Here is a 20364-nt window from a genome sequence, read left to right on the forward strand (position 1 = left end):
AGCTGGGGTGGGAATGGGCAATTACTGTTTCATAGGTACAGAGTTTTTGTTTTGCGAGATGAAAAAAAATCAAGAGAGAAATGGCAGCAATGGTTGCCTAGCAATATGGGTGTGCTTAATGCCTTGAACTTGTAGACTTAAAATGGTTAAAGTGGTAATTTGTTATGTTACATGTATTTTAATCACAGTTTAGAAGGTAAAAATAAAAAAGAAATTAAAAAAGAAATGAAGTCAAGTGATGAGGATGGTTCTGGCACACACTGCTGGAGGTGTGAGGTGGGGCGTACCTTCAGGTGGGCTTCTCGGTGTGTCTCTGGGCTGACCCACTTCCACTGGCCTCAGGAAGACTGTCCCCGTTTCTCGTTCACCACAACTTCCCAAGAAAAGCAGAAAACCCATCTACCCCAGCCTTTCAAGCAAAGGGTCTGAGATTGACTCTGATTGGAACTCGGCCAAATGCTGATTTCTGAACCAATGACTGTTACCAGGGGAATGGACCGAAAGATATTGATGATCTGAAGCCAATTCTAGAGCCTGAGGTTGAAGATGGTGCAGCTTCCCTCCCAGGAAGCTGCCTGGGGTAGGAATAAATGTCTGTTAGGAAAGTGGAGTGAGCACATGGGGATGGGTAAAGCACCAGAAAAATTTACTACCTCATATCCAGCTCAGACATATTGAAACAGTTTTCCAGGAGACGTGAAAGCCATCCACGGAGGAGAAATTAATGTGCGTGCAAGAGCAGACGGGTTTTCCTTTCTGCATTACTTCTGCTGACCTGCAGACTCTGGTACTTTCACACATAGCTCATTGTTTCTTTTGGAGACATCTCAGCAAATAACTTTTTCCTTGGGGTATAGTGATATTTAATAATCAAGATGTTACACTTCATTTATTCAAATAGTTATTGAGACTGACTTCATGTCTTCCAGGCAGAGGGAGCAGTGTGTGCAAAAGAAAAGGATGTGTGAGGAGAAAAGTGACAAGCTCCTCATGCAGACAGTTTGATGTCACCAGAGCACAGCCTGGAGGACAGAAGTGACAAGATAAAACGGGATCTGATCATGAAGGTCTTTGGCTATGCAGTTCTTGTTTCAATTTACTTACTGAAGTAAAGCACACACCGCAAAGTGCATAAGGTGCATAAGCTTAAGCCAATATCAACACAAATTTTTACATATGTATATATCCACCCAGCTCTAGCTGAACATGTCCAGCATTCCAGAAGGATCCTTTTTGTGCCTTCCCAGTCAATCCCCTTCCCCAGAAGGAGTTACTATTTTGGCCTCTATTGTTATTAATTAATTTTACCTGTTCTTAAACTCCATAGAAGTGGAACTATACAATATGTATCTGGCTTCTTTCACTCAGTATAATGATCATGAGATGCCTCCATGCTGTTTGTATCAGTTTGCCCGTTCTATTCTCCCAAGTATCCCATTGAATGAGTACTTCACAATTGGTTCACGCATTCTCTAGTTGGTGGACGTTTGGGTTATTTCCAGTTCTGTGCTAATGTGCATACAGCTCTTACGAATATTCTGGTGCGTGTCCTTTGGGGCACATACGCACTGATTTCTCCGGGGTGCATACCTACAAGTGGTGGCAGGTTTTGCTACAGTAGATACAGCCCAGTGGTTCTCCAGAGTGGTTGTATCAAGGGAGCTTTGACTTTAGCCCAAGGAAGACTGGGAATGTATGATGACGTTGACATTTCCCTGTGGCAGCCACTGTGGGAGACGCACCAAAAGGTGTGTCTAGATTCTGACTAGAATTCTGACTAGAATCCCCCTGAGATTCTAGTCAGGGGGATCAATAAGGAACCACTACGAGGAGCGATGGACCTCAGGATGACGCGGCCCTGAGCTCAGGCAGCTTACATGGAGGAAGCAGATGGTTTTGAGAAATGGTAAGAAGATAGAGTTAATGGGATTGTTTGGATGTGCTGGGAAAAAGCAAATAAGTCTAGGATTCCTGCCGGGTCTCTGAGCTGGTGTTGGCAGAATGGAAGTGAGCTGCTCTGAGAGAGAGAGCATCGAGCAGGAGCAGGTTGAGGAAGATGAGCTCCCTTTCGAACACATTGAATCTGAGGGGCCTGTGGGAGAGCAAGGTGGGGGCAGCAAGCAGGCAGTTGGATGCACAGGCCTGAAGCTAAGGGGGGAGATCCAAACTGGAGGTTTCTATGATGGAATCAAGGGAATCAGTGAACCGTGGGGAAGAGAGTGTGAAAAGGGGAGTCCCAAGAAGATGGTCAAGAAGGCTCTTCCTGAGAGGTGGGAAGGAGGAAAACCAGGAGCTTGGCTGCTGTGATGAAAATGCAGGCAAGGGAGATTTTCCAAAAGGAGTTTCCAGAGACTGCTATGGAGGGGAAAAGGTGGTCATTGAAAGGTGTCCTATGGGTCCAGAGTTCACCTCATCATTCACAGTTGGGGGTGGGGGTGGGGCGGGCACCCAGGATTCTCTACTTCAACAGTTTCTAGTGTCAGAAGCCCACACCAATGAGACAGGGCTGGCTGGCTGGCGGGGCTGCCTCTCTCCTCCAGCCAGCTTCAGGGAGAGGGAGACTCAGCCTCAGTCCAGGGGCAGTGCCTGTGGCCTTTCAAAATTTGTGGGGACCTCAGCTGGACAATAGAGGGCAGATAGACGCTCGTACATGGCCCGAGTCCCTCTTTACATCAGAACACTGAAAACATTGACATTCGAACACAAATTTCCCCTGCGGCCTCTCCCCTGTGGAAACTCCTGGCTGTAAGCTATATTGACTTTCATCTGAAGTGTCAGAAAGATTGTCCAGGCGTCTGGGAGCCACCCAGCTGAAAGCATGTTTGTGTGAAGGTTGGGGCAAACGAAATAGAATTCAGAACACTTTTTAAGATCTGTGCCAGCAGTGAATTTTCCAGGAACATGACAGAAATGGACCCTCTTAGGCAAAAAAGCACTGGGTCTTATCATTATTCACTTGTGTTCTCACTAAAATATAAACTCGGGGGAAATGGCGAAGAGAAAGAATGGCACATGTCTCATTTCTTTACCAGGCACAAGGGGCTGGAGGAGGCTCCTGTCGAGTTTAATGGGCAGCTTTATATATTTATACGCTTTGACTGGGGCCAAAGAGCTCTGTGCCACACAATGGGCAGTTTCTAGTTGGATTTTAAAAGAAAATAACTTTGATCATTTCAAAAGCAATGAAGCCTGATGCGGGGAAGAGAAAAGAGGGCGGTAATTTATGGCCACCATTAGGGACACAAAGACAAAGGCAGACAGAGCGTTTCACTAAGTGAAGATTTACAAATGTGCAAACACCACCCCTATGCCTAGAAATGGCTGAGCGTCTCTCTCTCTGGGCGCCCCGAACAAAAGGGGGCGGGAGGGAGGGGCAAAACACAGAAAAGGGGACGCAACCTGCCTGCCTGCACTGGGGATGAAAAGGTCAGTAGAAAAACAAGCACAGAAAAGTCATTTTCTCAGGTTTTCCACCCGGCAGCAGCACTAGCGCGGAGGCAGTCTCGGCCTGGGCACACCGGCACGGGCGGCCGAGGACCATGGAGGAGCCTGCAGAGGAGGGAGCTCTCGCAGGGGGTGGGCCCTAGGAAGACGGGTTTTTCTGTGCATGAGCTAGGCGGGGACTTTTTTGTGATGTTTATTTTTTTTCTGATTGTCAAAGGAATGGATGGATAGCTATAGAGGCAGACATATAGATATAAATATAGATACATAGAAATGCACATGCATGTATACATATATCCACAGGAGAAAACAATAAATTCAGAGAAGGGCAAAGTACCTCAAAATTCCTGAGTATGGGGCTTGTGGCCTCTGGGAACCCCTGTTGCATTTGTTTCTGGCGTGATGCAGAGGGTGGCAGGACCCATCCTCTGTGTCTAGGGTGGTGTGGGAAGGCCAGTGCAGTGCGTTGCCCTATAAGGATGTGTTGCTTGGAGGGCCAGGTGACAGGTACGCCCTGTATTAGTAGCTGGCCAGACCTGATGCTTATGAGTTTAGGTGGTCACAGATACCACCTGCACCCTAGGCCAAACTGAGGCTCTCTCTTGCCCCTTGTAGCTCACCCTTGGCCTCTAGCCCCCTTTCCCTTCGCCTCTTAGGCTGCCCTGAAGATACCTTTAACTGGTTTCAGTGACGGGAACGTTGTCTGCTGTGACTCTGAGCCCAGTAGTGTGCTGCCACTACAGCCTCAACGTGCCCCGTGGCGGGACCAGTGGGCCACTGCCTCCAGAGGGCCACCGGGCGGGCAGCCAGAGGGCCTGGGCTAAGTAGAATGAGGAAGGTTCAGAGGGTGTGCTGGCGTGAGCAGAGAAGCTGGGACACCCGCTTCACTGAGTTCTCCTGGGGGTCAGATGTGCGTGGAGTCGCCTTCTCTCCCATCCACACTCGCTCCTCCCAATGTCAAGGTGGGAAATCTCCGTAGGTGGCTTTGGGGTGTGGAGACTGTAGGACTCTGAGCTTCTTCCCAGGATATTTTCTGGGTGCCCCACGTCCGAATATTTCAGGCTGGAAGGGCTGTTTGTCCTCACAAGAGGGACTGGGTCAAGTTGCAGGACACTGCGAAGCGGCAGCGCCAGAGGCTCGTCGGGGGCAGGAGCGGGACAGGAGTGCGGGAGCTGGGGCTTTGGCGCGGGGCCTGCGTAGGGAGGGGGGGGGCACGGGGCCGCCCCCGGAGGGCTGACCGCGGCCCTCGGGCCGCCTTGGCCGCGCCCCCTGCGCCCCGACGGAGGGGGAAGGGAAGGGGCCTGGAGGGGCGGCACTGCCCCCGCGCCGCCCGCCCCCGGCCGGGGAGGACCGTGTGAAAATGAGGCCGGGGCTCGGGGGCCGGGCGGGGCCAGGCCGGGGGTGTCAAGAGGGACTGTGTCAAGTTGCAGGACACTGCGAAGCGGCAGCGCCAGAGGCTCGTCGGGGGCAGGAGCGGGACAGGAGTGCGGGAGCTGGGGCTTTGGCGCGGGGCCTGCGTAGGGAGGGGGGGGGGCACGGGGCCGCCCCCGGAGGGCTGACCGCGGCCCTCGGGCCGCCTTGGCCGCGCCCCCTGCGCCCCGACGGAGGGGGAAGGGAAGGGGCCTGGAGGGGCGGCACTGCCCCCGCGCCGCCCGCCCCCGGCCGGGGAGGACCGTGTGAAAATGAGGCCGGGGCTCGGGGGCCGGGCGGGGCCAGGCCGGGGGTGTCAGCGCGCGGGCAGGGCGCCCGCACACACCTCCCCAAGCCGCTGCCGTGCTCGCCGCCCGCGCGCCGCAGCCTCTGTGCGCAGCCACCGCACCTTCCATGGGGGCCGCGGGCCACTGCTGTCCGGGGGCGGCCCGGGCACTGCTGCCGCTGCTGCTGCCTCTGCTGCTGACCGCAGCCGTGCTGCCCAGCCCGGGCCGCGCCCCGGGGCCGCCGGAGGGTGAGTGTCCTGGCGCGGGGCGCACCTGGCAGGCGGGGCGGCGCCGGGGAGGGTGTCCTGGGCCCCGGAGTAGGGTCGCCCCAGCGGGTGGGCTGGTCCGTGGGCGGGGTTTCGGGAGCCCCGCGTGGCCCCCGCTGCTGCCCTGGAGCCCCCACCCTCCGGCCAGGCCGAAGCGCCACGGCCGCTGGGGCTAGAGGCCCAGGGCCTGGGTGCTGCGCCGGCCTCGGACCCGGACCCGGGACTGATGACAGTTCCTGCCGCGTCCCTGCCTCCCGGGGTCCCCGAGAGCTCCAGCTGAGCAGGGAGGAAGGCGTCGGAGTCTCGGGTCCAGCTCCGACTCGTCTAGATGGGGAAACTGAGGGCCTCGGCCAGGGCACATCATTAGATCGTAGCAGCTTTGATCCTGCTCTTTGGGGGGCCGCGGAGTTCTCCCGAGGGCTTCGGGGTCGGCTCCCGGGACTTCTATTTGCTGGAATACCCGCCGGAATACCCGTAAGCAGCAACCAGCCTGGCTTTTGGCCAGACATAGATAAGTACTCTAACTGGACTTGCCATACTTTCAAAACTTTTGTTTTTAATCAACATCCTGGATTGGCATCAACCCAGGAAATACTTCTGCCAAGGCCGATGTCCAGGTTGGGAGGGTGAGCAGTTGTGCATCGGGTGGGTACCATTCCCCTCTTGGCATCATCTGAGAGCCCAGGGTGGTGAGCTCAGAGCCCAGGGCAAGCTTTCCACCCCCCGCCCCAGGAGAAAGCTGACAGACGCCAGTCAGCTTGCAGAGCTTTTCCCCCACCTCGACCTTTCTTTCAGCAGGAATTTACTATTGCCCACATGTGTGCCAGGCAATGGGGGCATGGCCCAGTCTATAATCAGGACACTTTCTGGAGAGGGAGACAGGCAGGAAAAAGTGACAACGGTGTGTGATTTGTGCTACAAAAGGAGATAAATACAGGAGCACATTTGGGGGGATACCTCACCTATCCTTGGGGGTCATGGCAGGCTTCCTGGAAGAGGTGGATCTGAGCTGAGTCTTGAAGGCACATAGTAAGGGTGGGGAGTATTCCAGGCAGAGTGTCAGGCTGTTTCTAGAACTGCGCCTGCGAGTGATGGTTCATCCCATGGGCTCCCAAGCAGTTCAGCTGGTGAGGAGTGAAGTAGAGTGGGCTGGTGGGAGATGGTGGAGGAGAGCAGCCAAGGCCAGGTCCCACAGGGCTTGGGTATCACACCAGGAGCGGCTGTGCTCTTTTGCAGATGTGGATGAGTGTGCCCAAGGGCTAGATGACTGCCACACCAATGCCCTGTGTCAGAACACGCTCACCTCCTACAAGTGCTCCTGCAAGCCTGGCTACCAAGGGGAGGGCAGGCAGTGCGAGGGTAAGTGTCTTGGGGGCTGGCGGTGGGTGGGCCAGCAAGGGTGGACCCTGCTCCTCTGCTTTTGTAGTGGTCACTAATGTGGGTGAAAGTGCTGCCCCTTCCCCCAAGTCATATCCTCACTCTCCGAAATGCATTTCAGATCCTTAAAGAACTGGAAACATCAGGGCTTCCCTAGAGCTGACTATACAGTGTTTCCTGGCTCTGAAACATCCTTTGTAAAAGAGGTGTTGTAGTATCTTTAGTGTCACTCAGTTTGGGGGCAGAAAGTCAACAGCCTCGTTATGTTGATTAGGAGGGCTGTGCCTGCCGAAGCAGGGCAGGTCCTGCTCTTCCCTGGGGCAGCTTGCACCTTCTCTCTGAAGTCCCAGAGCCAGAGTGCTGCCCTCCCGGCAGGTGCTGGAGGCTCCATCTTGTCCACGGCCCTGGGCAGTTCGGCATTGTGACCTTCCAAGCTTTAGAGCCACACCAAGGGTCTGCCTCATTTGGAGCTGCAGGTTCACCCTGGGAAGATGTGTGCAACGTGTTTTAAGCCCTTAGACCTCCAGGTCTCTGCCAGTTTGAGTTCTGGGCCACTGGGGGATTTAGCTCTGTGTCATGAACTGCGAAGTGCAGGACTAGCTGGAGACGGGACGCTGCTAGGAGGAGGCTGTTCCTGAGGATGGACATCACAGCATGGTGGAGTTGGGAGGGCTTTTCAGGGAGCTCTGGGCCAGTCCCATGAGCAGATGAGAACACCGGGGCCCAGGGGAATCAGGGTAGGGACTTGTGGCTGTGCTCACACAATTAGCCTGCCGGGAAAGGAGAGCCAGCTCTTTACTCTAGCCCTGTCCCTGGCCTCATGTCTCTTTTAGTCACTTACCCTCCTGGTGTCCCTCTTTGGTTGGGTGAGAGCCTAATATTTCCAGTCTCCTTTTTGTTGAGGAGCAAAACTCCCGGCTCTTCCATCTGAGGAGGCTGGCTCCTGATCGTGTTCTCAGCAAGTGGGGTTGGTGGTCCATCCATAAAGCCCTCCTGCTTCTCCAAGTTCATACCTTCCCAGAGACAGACGACCATCTCTCTATCTGCCCTTCATGAAGGGAAGCCAGAAGGCTGCCTCTCCCTGAAACGTCTGTCTGCCGGTTCCTCCACACCACATCCTTACCATATTACATACTTTATGTGCTGTACTGGAGTGCACACATATTGGCACTCTGCTTGGGGACAAAATGTTTAATGTTCACTGCGTCCTCTGGTCACTGTGTTCTCTTTGAGGGTAGGAACCATGCCAGGGTTTCTTTGGGGTAAAGTACATGTTAGTAAATGATATTGAAGTGGCAAGCGCCAAGTTACCTTATTCTTAGCTGTCGGGTTTGACATATCGCAAATAAAATGGAATTGCTAACAGTTTATAGTTGAAAAGTCTACTATTTAGTTTAAAATAACTAACGATTCACTGGTATTGTTGCTTTTATATATTGCATTTGCTTAGAAAAAGTCAGATGACACAAAAGTGTAAGAAAAAGAAAATTTAGACCTTCCTTTTCCTTTAGCCACAGGTAATCACCACGAACAAAGAGCATACATTCTTTGCATTTTAAACAAAAGCCCTAGAGCATTTGCTCTTTGAATACTTGTAGTATTTATAAATCTCGTTGGTAAGGATGTCTCTGTTTAGTTTGGATTTCTTGGTCTGGGAGTCCAGGATTAGGGGAATTGCAGAGTTTCAAAGATATAACTGCTTTATGTGTGTTTCTTGGCTTATCTGTTTTTAAGCCTCTTGGGTCCAGTCGTCGGTATCATTTGCTTCTGTCTGTGTTCAAGGATGGGAACTAGGTTTACTCCGAGTGAACAGAATTTTATCACCCACAAAGTTTCTTCTGCCAAAGTATTGGATATATGAAAGTATGGGCCCTGAATAGTATTTTTGAAAATGATGTGATTCTCAAATGGCTTTGAATAAAAGATATTTTGTTCTACGTGATCTTTGCTTACATCTCAGACTTCAGGGAGGGGACGTTTCAGTGATCAGTATTCATTGTATGGTCCTTACTTCTCAGTTTCAGGAACTAAATTAAGTTTAGTAAAGATGAATCTTAACTTGGCCTTTGTATAAGAGCTATATTTTTTTAAAAACTTTTCACTTAAAAATTGTTTCAGGCTTCAGAAAACTTACAAAAACGGTGCAGAGTTCATGTGTCCTTTACTTATCTTACCCACCCAAATATTAATAGCTTATGCAACCATAATACAGTATCAAAACAAGGCAATTAGCATTTTCACAATGCTATTAACTAAACTATAGACCTTATTCAGATTTCATCAGTTTTTTTTTAATGTTCTTCCTCAACCCACCCTTCTCACCTCCACTCCCCAGACTGCAACCTCCCCCAGCCATCCCTCGCCCAGGATCCAACCCCTGCCCAGGATCCCCCCCCCCCCAAAGGATCCAACTCAAAGTCCCACATCACACTGATCATTTTTCTCCTGTGTCTCCTCCCGTGGGCGTCAGTTCCTTAGTCTTTCCTGGTCTCTCAGAATAGGGATGGGTGTGATGAGTACTTGTAAATTCTTCTGTTTTGCCTTCTATATTCTTATGGTAAGAGTTGATAGAGCAGGGATTAAAAAGATAAGAGAATTACCTGAGTTTTATCATGGTAAGACTGAGGTTACTTGTTTGGAGTAACACAGAAGTAAAGCTTTTGCCAAGGCTGCTGCGGAAGTGCCCGCTGCCATCACCTGGGGGCACACAGCGTCATCGCGTTAACAGCGCTGTCAGGGTTGGTCACCGGACATCGGAGGTGTGTCTTGGGTTCCCCCACCGCAGGTAGTGTTTTTTCTCTTTCAGTAGGTACTTGTCTTGGGGCCAATGCTTTCAACCTTTGTTAGTATCCTGTTTCTTGTCAAACCTTCGCCCGCTGTTTTCAGCATCCAACTGTGGGTCTTCCTGCAACAACTGTTACTGGGATGTGTGCTTCCTGGTAATTTTGTGTTTCCCTTCTTCTTTATACGGCTGTTAAACTGGGATTCTCCTGTAAGGAACATTCCCTCTCCCCCATTCATTTATGCATGGATTTGTGTGTTTGTACATTTAAACCAGTATGTACTCATGGGTATTTATTTAATTATGTGTAGCTATTTATTTTTGGCTCAAGTTGTTTCGGCTTTAGCCACGGGGAGCTCCATCACATGCTGTCCTTGGGCCTTTTCATCTGCCCCTGTCCTTTTTGTGAAAAATGTCTAATTTTCTGGTGCCACAAGATGCTCCAGACTCATCTTTTATTTTCCACTCCTCAACCATGGAATCAACCACTTCTCCAAGCAGCTATGGTTCCTTTTATTGGAAAATGGTATATAGAAACCAAGATTTGGATGGTTGATGCTTTCATTGTTACTGGGGTGATTGTGCCTAGGTCCTCTCAGAGGAACCTAGCTACAGAGGACAGGGCTACAAAATACATACACATCTCTATTTCTTTTTAAAAAATATTTTATTTATTTATTTTTAAAGAGAGGGGACCGGAGGGAGAAAGAGATGGAGAGAAACATCAGTATGTGGTTGCCTCTTGGAGGCCCCCTAGTGGGGACCTGGTCTGCAACCCAGGCATGTGCCCTGACTGGGAATCAAACTGGCTTTCCACCCTTCGGTTCCAGGCCAGCACTCTATCCACCAAGCTACATCGGCTACGGCTCTATTCTATCTGTCTCTCTGTCTATCTATCTATCTATCTATCTATCTATCTGTTTCTATTGTGAATTACACTGCTACTGTGGTCAGCAATAACAAGATTCATTCTAACATTCCTCTTAGTTTATTAACAACTTCTTTCTCCAACTGTGAGAAACTTGGCTTTCATTGCAATATATTTACCTGTTTGTTCAGTCCTAGTATACAAATGAAGTACTTACAGAATTACCAATCTATAATCCTATGAGTAACATAGGTTTACTAGAGTACAGTATTTGTATACAACTGTTTTCATTTTTAACCTTACAACAGCAAGTCAAGATACTGTTTCCCAGAGTTACTTAGGCTAGTGCTTTTCTTCCTCATTCCCTTCAGTGTGGTTATATTATTCATTTACAATACAGTGTATTCACTTGTTTCTATTTGTATTCCATTTTTATTATATTTTATTTATTATGTATTTCAGTTGTCCCAATGTCTCCCCTTTTGCCTCCTTCCACCCAGCACCCCCTCATTCCTTCCATCACTCTCTGCACTTGGTTCATGTCCATGGCTCATGCATATAAGTTCTCTGGCTTCTTCATTTCCTATACTGTTCTTAACATCCCCTTGTCTGTTCTGTACCTACCAAGTTGTACTTCTTAATCCCTGCACCTTTCTCCCCATTCTCTCCCTTTCCCCTCACAACTGATAACCCTCCGAATGATCTCCATACCTATGATTCCATTTCTGTTCTGCTTGCTTGGTTAGTTTTTAGATTCAGTTGTTGATAGTTGTGAATTTATTGCCATTTTAATGTTCATAGTTTTGATCTTCTTTGTCTTAAATAAGACCCTTTAACATGTCATATAATAATGGCTTGGTGAGGATGAACTCCTTTAATTTTACCTTGTCTTCGAAGCACTATGTGCCCTTCCATTCTAAATGATAGCTTTGCTGGATAGAGTAATCTAGTTTGTAGGTGCTTGCGTTTCTTCACTTTGAATACTTCTTGCCAGTCCTTTCTAGTCTGCAAATTATCTTGAGAAATCAGCTGACAATTGTATGGGAGCTCCTTTGTAGGTAACTCTCTGCTTTTCTCTTGCTGCTTTTAAGATTCTCTCTTTATCTTTAATCTTTGGCATTTTAATTATAATGTGTCTTGGTGTGTTCCTCTTTGGATCCATCTTGTTTGGGACTCTCTGTGCTTCCTGGACTTGTATGACTATTTCCTCCATGAAATTAGGGAAGTTTTCTTTCATTATTTTTTCTTTTTAGAAAAATTTAATCTTTATTGTACCTTTTTCCATTACCATTTAGGCTCTTTATACCTTCTTCCCCTCAGCAGTCACCACACCGTTGTCCATGTCCCATGAGTCCTTTTTCCTTTTTGCTCAATCCCTCCAACCCCTCACTCCCCCCGACCCTACTAGCTGTCATCTGTGTGCCCTCTATGAGTCTGTCTCTGTTTTGCTTGTTAGTTCAATTTGTTCATTAGATTCCACGTGAATACAATCATATGGTATTCGTCTTTCTCTGACTGGCTTATTTCACTCAGTATAATGTTCTCCAGGTCCATCCATGCTGTCACAAAGGGTAAAATTTTCTTCTTTTTTATGAATGAGTAGTATTCCATTGTGTACATGTCCCATAGTTGTTTTATCCACTCATCTAGTGATGGACCCTTGGGCTGCTTCCATATCTTGGTGGTTAAAAATAATGCTGTACTGAATATAGGGGTGCTTATGTTCTTTTGAAAAAGTGTTTTGGGTTCCATCAGGTATATTCCCAGAAGTAGGATTGCTGGGTCAAAAAGCTGTTCTATTTTTAATTTTTGAGGTATTTCCATACTGATTTCCATAATGGCTGCACCAATCTTCATTCCCACCAACAATGTGAACGGTTCCCCTTTCTCCACATACTCGCCAGCACTTGTTTGTTGATTTATCGATGATAGCCATTTTGGCAGGTGGGAGATGGTATCTCATTGTGATTTTAATTTGCATTTCTCTGATGATTAGTGATGTTGAACATCTTCTCATATGTCTATTCATGTGTATGTCTTCTTTGGGGAAATGTCTATTCTAGTCCTTTGCCCATTTTTAAATTGGGTTTTTTGTTTATTTTGGTGTTGAGTTTTGTAAGTACTTTATACATTTTGCATATTCACCCCTTATCAGATATATTGGTGAATATACTCTCCAAGTCCGTTGGTTGTCTTTTTATTTTGTTGATGATTTCCTTTGCTATGCAAAAACTTTTTAGTTTGATGTAATCCCATTTGTTTATTTTTTCTTTTGTTCCCCTTGCCTGGGGAGATCTATTCGATAAAAAACTACTATAAGCAATGTCTGAGATTTTGCTGCCCATGCTTTCTTGCAGGATTTTTATGGCTTCAGGTCTAATATTTAAGTCTTTGATTCATTTTGAATTTATTCTTATGTGTGGTGTAAGACGGTGATATAATTTCATTTTTCCACATGTGTCTATCCAATTTTCCAAACACCATGTATTGAATAAACTATTTTTAACCCATTGTATATGCTTGCTTTCTCTGTTGAATATTAATTGACTATTATTATTTTTTTCAAATAAGTTCTCAATTTCTTACTCTTTCTCTTCTCCTTCTGGCACCCCTATGATTTGGGTGTTGGTACACTTGAAGATGTCCCAGAGGCTCCTTAGCCTATCCTCGTTTCTTTGGACTCTTTTTTCTTCTTGCTGTTCTGATAGAATGTTTTTTTCTTCCTTATGCTCCAGATCATTCATTTTATTCTCATCTTCATCTCCTCCACTGTTGGTTCCCTGTAAATTTTCCTTTATTTCACTTAGTGTAACCTACATTTCTGCCTGGGCCTTTTTTATGCTGTTGAAGTACCCAATGAGTTCCTTGAGCATCCTAAAAACCAGCGTTTTGGACTCTGCATCTGATAGATTGCTTATCTCCATTTGGTTTAGTTCTTTTTTTAGAGTTTTGTTCTGTTCCTTCATTTGGGCCATATTTCTTTGTCTTCTCATTTTGGCAGCCACCCTGTATTTGTTTCTGTGTATTAGGTAGAGCTGCTTTGACTCCCTGTCTTAGTAATGTGGCCCATCTGGATGAATGTGGCTTCTTTAATTCTTTGGTTGTCAAACTTCCATACAGCTAGATTTTCTGAGGATTCTGGGTGATATTTGTTTTATAGCCTAGTTGTAATCTTTGCTGTGGTTGTGTGAGGAGGCAAGTTCTGTTTACCTGTAACTCCATCTTGACTGGAAATCTGTATTCCATTTTTTATTTCTCTCTTCATCTCACCCTCGCTTCCTGGGGTGAGCATTCGTTTGTAGGTATCTATGTATTCATGTGTATATGCAAAATATCACTATGGTTCTGAGAGCCAAAGTTATATAAAAACTCAGAGAAGAGTGACTCCTTCCTCCTATTCTTATTACCCTGTTCCCATTTCTCCTTGTCTCCACCCCTTTTCCCACACACTGTGGGTCGCCATCTCTGTTGTTTCTGGGAGCCTTCTTTTATGCAAATGGGCAGCTAAATGTGTATTTTATTTTAATTACTTTAATGTTATAATTTGTGTACTGTAAAATTCACCAGTTCTAAATAAGTGTACAAATCAATGATTTGGGATAAATTACCCGAGTTTTGCAACCATTACATCATACAGTTTTCTGACATTTTCCTCCCCTCAGTCCGATCCCTCATGCCATGTGCAGTTAATCTTCGTTCCCAGCCCCAACTCCAGGCAACTGCTACTCTGTTTTCTGTCTCTGTAGATTTGCCTTTTCTGGACATTTTATATAAATAGAATCAAACAATATATGTGGTCCTTTCATTTGTCTTCTGTCATATGGCATAATGTTTCTGAGGCTCATCTGTGTTGGAGACTTGTTGGCATTTCATTCCTTTTCACTGTTGACTAGTGTTCCCTTGTATGGGTATTATATTTTGTATGTATGGATATACATTCAGCAGTTTCTAGATGTGTGGGTTACCTCTACGTTGGAGCTATTGTAAATAATGCTGCTATGAAAATTCACCTGCAGGTCATTGTGTGGGCATAATGTGACATTTTTCTTGGATATACACCTAGGAGTAGAGTTTCTGGGTTATATGATACATTAATGTTCAGCCTTTTTAAGGAAGTGCCAAATTGTTTTCCAAAGTGGTTGTGCTGTCTTCTATCATTATCAGCATTGTATGAGGGTTCCTATTTCTCCACATCTCTGCCAATATTTGTCATTGTCTGTCTTTTTAATTATAACTATTCTAGTGCGTGTGAAATGGTATCGCATTGTGGTTTTAATTTGGGTTACCCTAATAATTAAGGATTTTGAGCATCTTTTCATGGGCATATTAGTCATTCACATGTCTTCATTGGTAAAATGTCTGTTCAAATCTTTGCCCATTCTAAAGCCAAATTGTTTGTTTTGTTACTGAGTTGTAAGAGTTCTTTGTAAGTGCTTTATAAGACATGTGATTTGCATGTATTTTCTACCAAACTGTGGCCTGTCTTCATTTTCTTAATGATGTCTTTTAAAGTGCAAAAGTTTTTAATTTTGATAAAGTCCAGTTCATAAATTTTTAAATGTATGGATTTTGTGTTTGGTGTTATATCTAAGAAAACTTTACCTAGCCCAAGGAGTCAAACATGTTCTCATAAAAACTTTATAATTTTTCTTAAAAGCTTTATAGTTTTAGCTCTTACATTTAGGTCTCTGATCCATTTTGAGTTGATTTTTACATATTGTGTGAGGTAAGGGTCTAAATTAATCTTTTTGCCTATGGGTATCTAATAGTCTCAGCACCATTTGCTGAAGAGACTATCATTTCTCCTGACAAACTGTCTTAGCACTTTTGTCTAAAATCAAGTGAGCATAAATATAAGTGTTTATTTCCAGGCTCTCAGTTCAGTCCCCTTGATCAGTATGTCTCTCTTTATGCCCATACTCTTGATAACTGTAACTATATAGTAAGTGAAAGTCCTCTAGTTTTCCTTTTTCAAAATNAAAACTTTACCTAACCCAAGGAGTCAAACATGTTCTCATAAAAACTTTATAATTTTTCTTAAAAGCTTTATAGTTTTAGCTCTTACATTTAGGTCTCTGATCCATTTTGAGTTGATTTTTACATATTGTGTGAGGTAAGGGTCTAAATTAATCTTTTTGCATATGGGTATCTAATAGTCTCAGCACCATTTGCTGAAGAGACTATCATTTCTCCTGACAAATTGTCTTAGCACTTTTGTCTAAAATCAAGTGAGCATAAATATAAGTGTTTATTTCCAGGCTCTCAGTTCAGTCCCATTGATCAGTATGTCTCTCTTTATGCCCATACTCTTGATAACTGTAACTATATAGTAAGTGAAAGTCCTCCAGTTTTCCTTTTTCAAAATTGTTTCTGTTCTTCTCTTTGCATTTTCATATAAATTTTAGGATAATCTTATAAAGTTCTGTAAAAAAAATAAACCATGTTGGAATTTCTCACATATGTTTTTTGTATTCTTTTATTTTTTACACAAAGGTAACATACCATAGATACACTTGCATTTTTCTTTTATTTAATAGTATATCCTAGAAATCACTCCAAATCAGGTCATAGGGATCTTATTGTTTTTTTAACAGCGTCATGGAACGTCATTGAGTGAGTGTACCATAATTCTTCAAAACTCTGCTGTGTATGGGCATTTATGTTGCTTTTAGTACTTTGTAATTACAAATGCTGCAGTGGATAATCTTTTGTATATTTATTTTCTGGTTGTTGGAAATGTATCTTCAGGGTAGATTCCTAGAAGTCAATGGCCGGTTTAAAGGTAAATGTATATTCCTTCATAGTAAAGAAATAGCATCTGTCTGGTTGACTTCTCTTTTATTTCTCAGACATTGATGAATGTGAAAACGAACTCAGAGGAGGCTGTGTCCATGACTGTTTGAATATTCCAGGCAATTACCGCTGCACTTGTTTTGATGGCTTCATGTTGGCTCATGACGGACATAATTGTCTTGGTAAGGAAAACGGTTGGGAATGGCAATTCTCCTCTACCCTCTGGCACCCCACCCTGTTTTTCCTTTGATGAAATACTCATTAAAACAAAAAAGGGGATCAGACACTTGCGTTGTCTAGCCCCCTAGAAATCACACCCTCTGACAGAAAACCAGGCACAGGGTTTTAGTTTTTATTGTGATCATTCATAATCTAAATCCCCCATCGGTCCACAGAGGTGGGCGGGCTTTGTCATTACTAGTTATTGACTTACTAGCATTGTCTTGTCACCTGTCAGATCTTTGATTTTGTGATAAAAGAGTCTGGACTTTTAACCGTTTCTTCAATGCTGTAAGTATCTCTGTTCTAGAATCTGGTAAAACTGCTTTGTCCTGAAGACTCCAAGTGTGTGCTTGAATCTCATCCAGGTAGATTCCTCTTCTTTTTTTTTTATTTGACACAGAAGTTCAACTAGCACTTTTCCATCAACATCCTCCTAGTATTCTACTAAATAGAAGCATCTGGTGGAGTTTGAGCCCCTGAGTTAGGGACTGCAAAGAGAGATGTTTACCTCGTTTTCTTATGCCAGGAATAAAACAGAACTTAGAAATAGCAAGCAATTGGATAGGGCTGAGTGCCGGGTAGTCTTAGAGGATGCAGTACACCTGGCAGGCAGGTATTGGTGGCCTGTTTGCATGTTGAGGCTGGTGTCATCAGTTGTAGAGAGGACAGATGACAGCATCAGATTCTGTGGACACTGGTGACCCCCCATGGGGCTGACTCACTGATGTCCCCTTGGATGACCAAGGAGCAACTTAAGCCAGGCCCTGACTCTGTGCTCCCTCACAATGCAGTGGGAAGAGCCACGTGATCAAATGCTTTCAGATCAGTGTCAAAGTTACAGATAAGTAAGGGCAGGGTACTTGTTTTTTGTGAAACATTTTCCTTTAGGACTTACTCCTCATATGACCTTTAACCAGTCCAGTGTCAGCTGGAGCCTCATCCTGATGTAAACTCTGTCCCTTGCTGTAGAAGAGGTGAGGCTTTGGGTCAGGTCCCTTGGCTCGCTTGAGGGCCAGAGGCTCACTAAGCCTTTCCAGGCTTTCTAGGCCACCGTCCCCAAAACAGGCACATCAGGGCAGCAGTCCTGAGAGAAGCAATACACTGAGATGAACGAAAAACTTGAAAACAGAAAAGCACTTTTAGTATTTAATTTGTTGGGAAGCATACGGTATGTTTCTGCATTTTTGGGGGGGGGAGGTTTGGGGGTTTTTAGTTTTTGATTTTGGTTTTGTTTTTACCATTTTCTGGAGGAAATTTCACATTTCCCTTTGATTTGCCAGCAGTGGCATTTTGAGGACTGGTCTCTGGTGGCATTCCCCACCATCACAGTTGTGCTCAAACCTGTAGCCTGGAGAGGTGTGAGCTTCCAAAGAACGAGAAGCCACCCTGGCCAGGTGTTAAGGGCCGGGGCCAGCGTTGGGTGGGGTGGTTCTGAGTACAGGCCTGCACAGAATCCTGAGGCCCGGAGTCTTCCTTGCCTGGCTGCCAACACACGTTTCAGCAAACCCTCTCCGTTTCCATCCTGGGGTCTCTTTGTGGGCTTGGTAGCAAGGATCTGCCTTGCAGGAAGACCCAGAGCATCTGCTTACTATACTGAACAGGCTAAATATTCTTTTTAAAAAAGGCCTGAGAAAATAAAGTGGTACGTTAAGAGCAAGACCAGCATATATAGACTTCTCTGCCAGTTAGACTTGAAAGGTGGAAGCATTTTGTGAGCAGAAAGAAGCCGAGAGCCAGGACTTCTCAGGAGTGGCAGTTTCCTGTGTTATCTGGGAAGAGCCCTCACCGCTCCTCGGGCCCCATAACCACACATTAGCCACAAATATATTAGCCAGAATTGACGAAGCACAAACACCACTTAGCTCTGGCACTGACCCCAGAGTCCTCCAACATCTGATTGCCTGGGCGTCTGAAAAACGAAACGCAGCTCTTCCACGCTGCTCACCCCACCTGAATTCAGTTTCTATTTGCTGAGTGTCTGGAAGCGGGGCATAGCTCTTCGGCTTTGTGGTAGCGGTTCTCCACGCTGGCTGCACATTGAAAGCACTTAGGAAGTTTAAAACAACACCATGGCCAAGGTCGCTTCCAAGACTTCTTCTATTAGTGTCTCAGGAGGTGGGTCCAGGCCGCAGGGTTCTAAACTGCAGCCAGGGTTGTAAAATACTGTTTTCTAGTCTGGAGAAACTCACCAACCTAGTGTTATACATGTGTGTATGTGAACACACACACTTTGCATTAATTCAGTCAGAGTGTATCACCCAAGTTAGTGACACATTTCTAATCGCCTTGGAGAAAAGGAATAGTGATTAAACGTGGGGTGCAGTGTGACAGCTCAGAGGAGAGCACACCTTTACCCAAAAGCAATCCAGGGCTTGGTGTTCAGGGAGGCAGATCTCTCCGGGGCACCGCGAGCCCTCACTGAGGAACACGTAGGCCAGGTGTGTTCCAGCGTGGCTCATCCTCTGGAATGTGCTCCCTTCACCCTTTGGAGCAAAGAGGGGCAAGTTTGTTAGGCTTCAGGGGATGGCTCGAGTCCCATCAGTTTAGAAAGGCATCTGCTCGGTAGTGTGGGAAGACCAATGACTGTAAGATCTGAAGCTTGAAACCAGATAACAGATATTTAAATGGGAATTTTCTTGTTACGGATGTGCCCAGGAGCTAGTGATAGGCCCATGGGAAATCAGGCTGGAGAAAATAAATTGCTTTTGTATCAGCCTCTCCTTGAGCCTCTGTCATATCTGAGACTTTTCTGGAAGTTTCCTCCTCTTTGGCCTGCTCATGCATTGAACAGTTCAGGTGCAGCTGCACCTTCCAGTGAAGAAACAGGTTCCGGTAAGTGAAACACAAACTTCAGGCCTCAAGGAGTTTGCAGTCTGGTGCAGATGGATAAGTAAAAGACTGTGATAGGTCAAAAAGTACAAATAAAAAAAACAGTTTGGGGGAATGCAGGGCGGTAAGTGTATTGATGGAGCCACGTGCATGCAACTCAGTGGCAGGAAAGTCCCCTAACCCCACCCTGGCGGTATGGCCCTGGGCGAGGCCTCTCCCTCCCCGTGTTCCTGATGGCCCCTTCTCTGGGGCTCCTGCTGTCTCCTCTACGTCTGTCTGCCCCTGGTATTTCCCCCAATTCTATCTCTGGTGCCCCCTTTCTGCTCCCCTCTCCCCCTCCCCACACTCCTGCCTTGGGCTTTGTCAGGTACACTCTCCTAGATCAGGCCACCACAAGTAAGTGCGTTTCAGGGCTGTCTGTACAATATACCAGGGGGAGGTTTCCCACCACCAGACAGACCTACAGACCTATGCCTGAGCGCCAGCATCTCACACTATCACCTCCCTTCCCCGGGTGGGAGCCAGCCACACCTCCACCCCCATCTCTATACCCAGTGCTGCTCTTGCTCACGTTTCTTGGCCACCCCACCGCAGGCCCACATGGCTCCCTGTCTGGCAGGCACCTGTCCACAGTCCTCTTTTATTTCCTCCTTCCTAGGCATCCCACTGCCAGGCCCCAGGTCAGTCCCCCACTGGCACCAGGCATGGCAATTTCAGACTCTTGCATGAAGCTGGACTCCCAGGCTTTTGATTCTTCCCCTCGCTCCTGTCCTTCCCTCAGCTGCTGCCTTGTTCTTTTCCACACGAGGGTCTGACCGCGTCACCTCTGCTCCAAGTGCCTCCCACATAAAGTAGACCTTCTCTGCTTGTTACTCAAAGTCCTCTGCAGTGTGACCCCAAATCGATCTTCCCAACTCTGTCTCATGTAACTTCCCTGCGTGTACCCCAGCTGCAGCCCAGGGAAACAACCCACTGTTCTGTGAACAGACTCTGTGCTCCCAGCTTTCCCACCAGTGCTCCTTCTTCTGCCTAGAAGCCCTCCTCCTGCTTTGTAACGGAAGGAATCCCACAGGGCCTGTCCTTCAC

General features: G+C 46.5%; 1 protein-coding gene across 4 annotated transcripts in view; it reads left to right on the plus strand.

The window, feature by feature from the left end:
- The first annotated feature begins 5172 nt into the window (after nucleotides 1-5172).
- SCUBE2 (signal peptide, CUB domain and EGF like domain containing 2) overlaps nucleotides 5173-20364 on the plus strand; it is a 72087-nt gene continuing 56895 nt past the window's right edge. For all 4 annotated transcript variants that reach the window (XM_037050109.1, XM_037050111.1, XM_037050110.1 and 1 more), the window contains exons 1-3: nucleotides 5173-5389; nucleotides 6644-6766; nucleotides 16284-16409. In XM_037050109.1, the coding sequence (XP_036906004.1) occupies nucleotides 5269-5389; nucleotides 6644-6766; nucleotides 16284-16409 (370 nt within the window). In that variant the 5' untranslated portion in view covers nucleotides 5173-5268. The remainder of the gene's footprint in view (nucleotides 5390-6643; nucleotides 6767-16283; nucleotides 16410-20364) is intronic.

Source organism: Sturnira hondurensis, unplaced genomic scaffold (assembly GCF_014824575.4).
Source record: "Sturnira hondurensis isolate 20B ecotype Veracruz unplaced genomic scaffold, ASM1482457v3 Scaffold0006505, whole genome shotgun sequence".
Taxonomy (NCBI): domain Eukaryota; kingdom Metazoa; phylum Chordata; class Mammalia; order Chiroptera; family Phyllostomidae; genus Sturnira; species Sturnira hondurensis.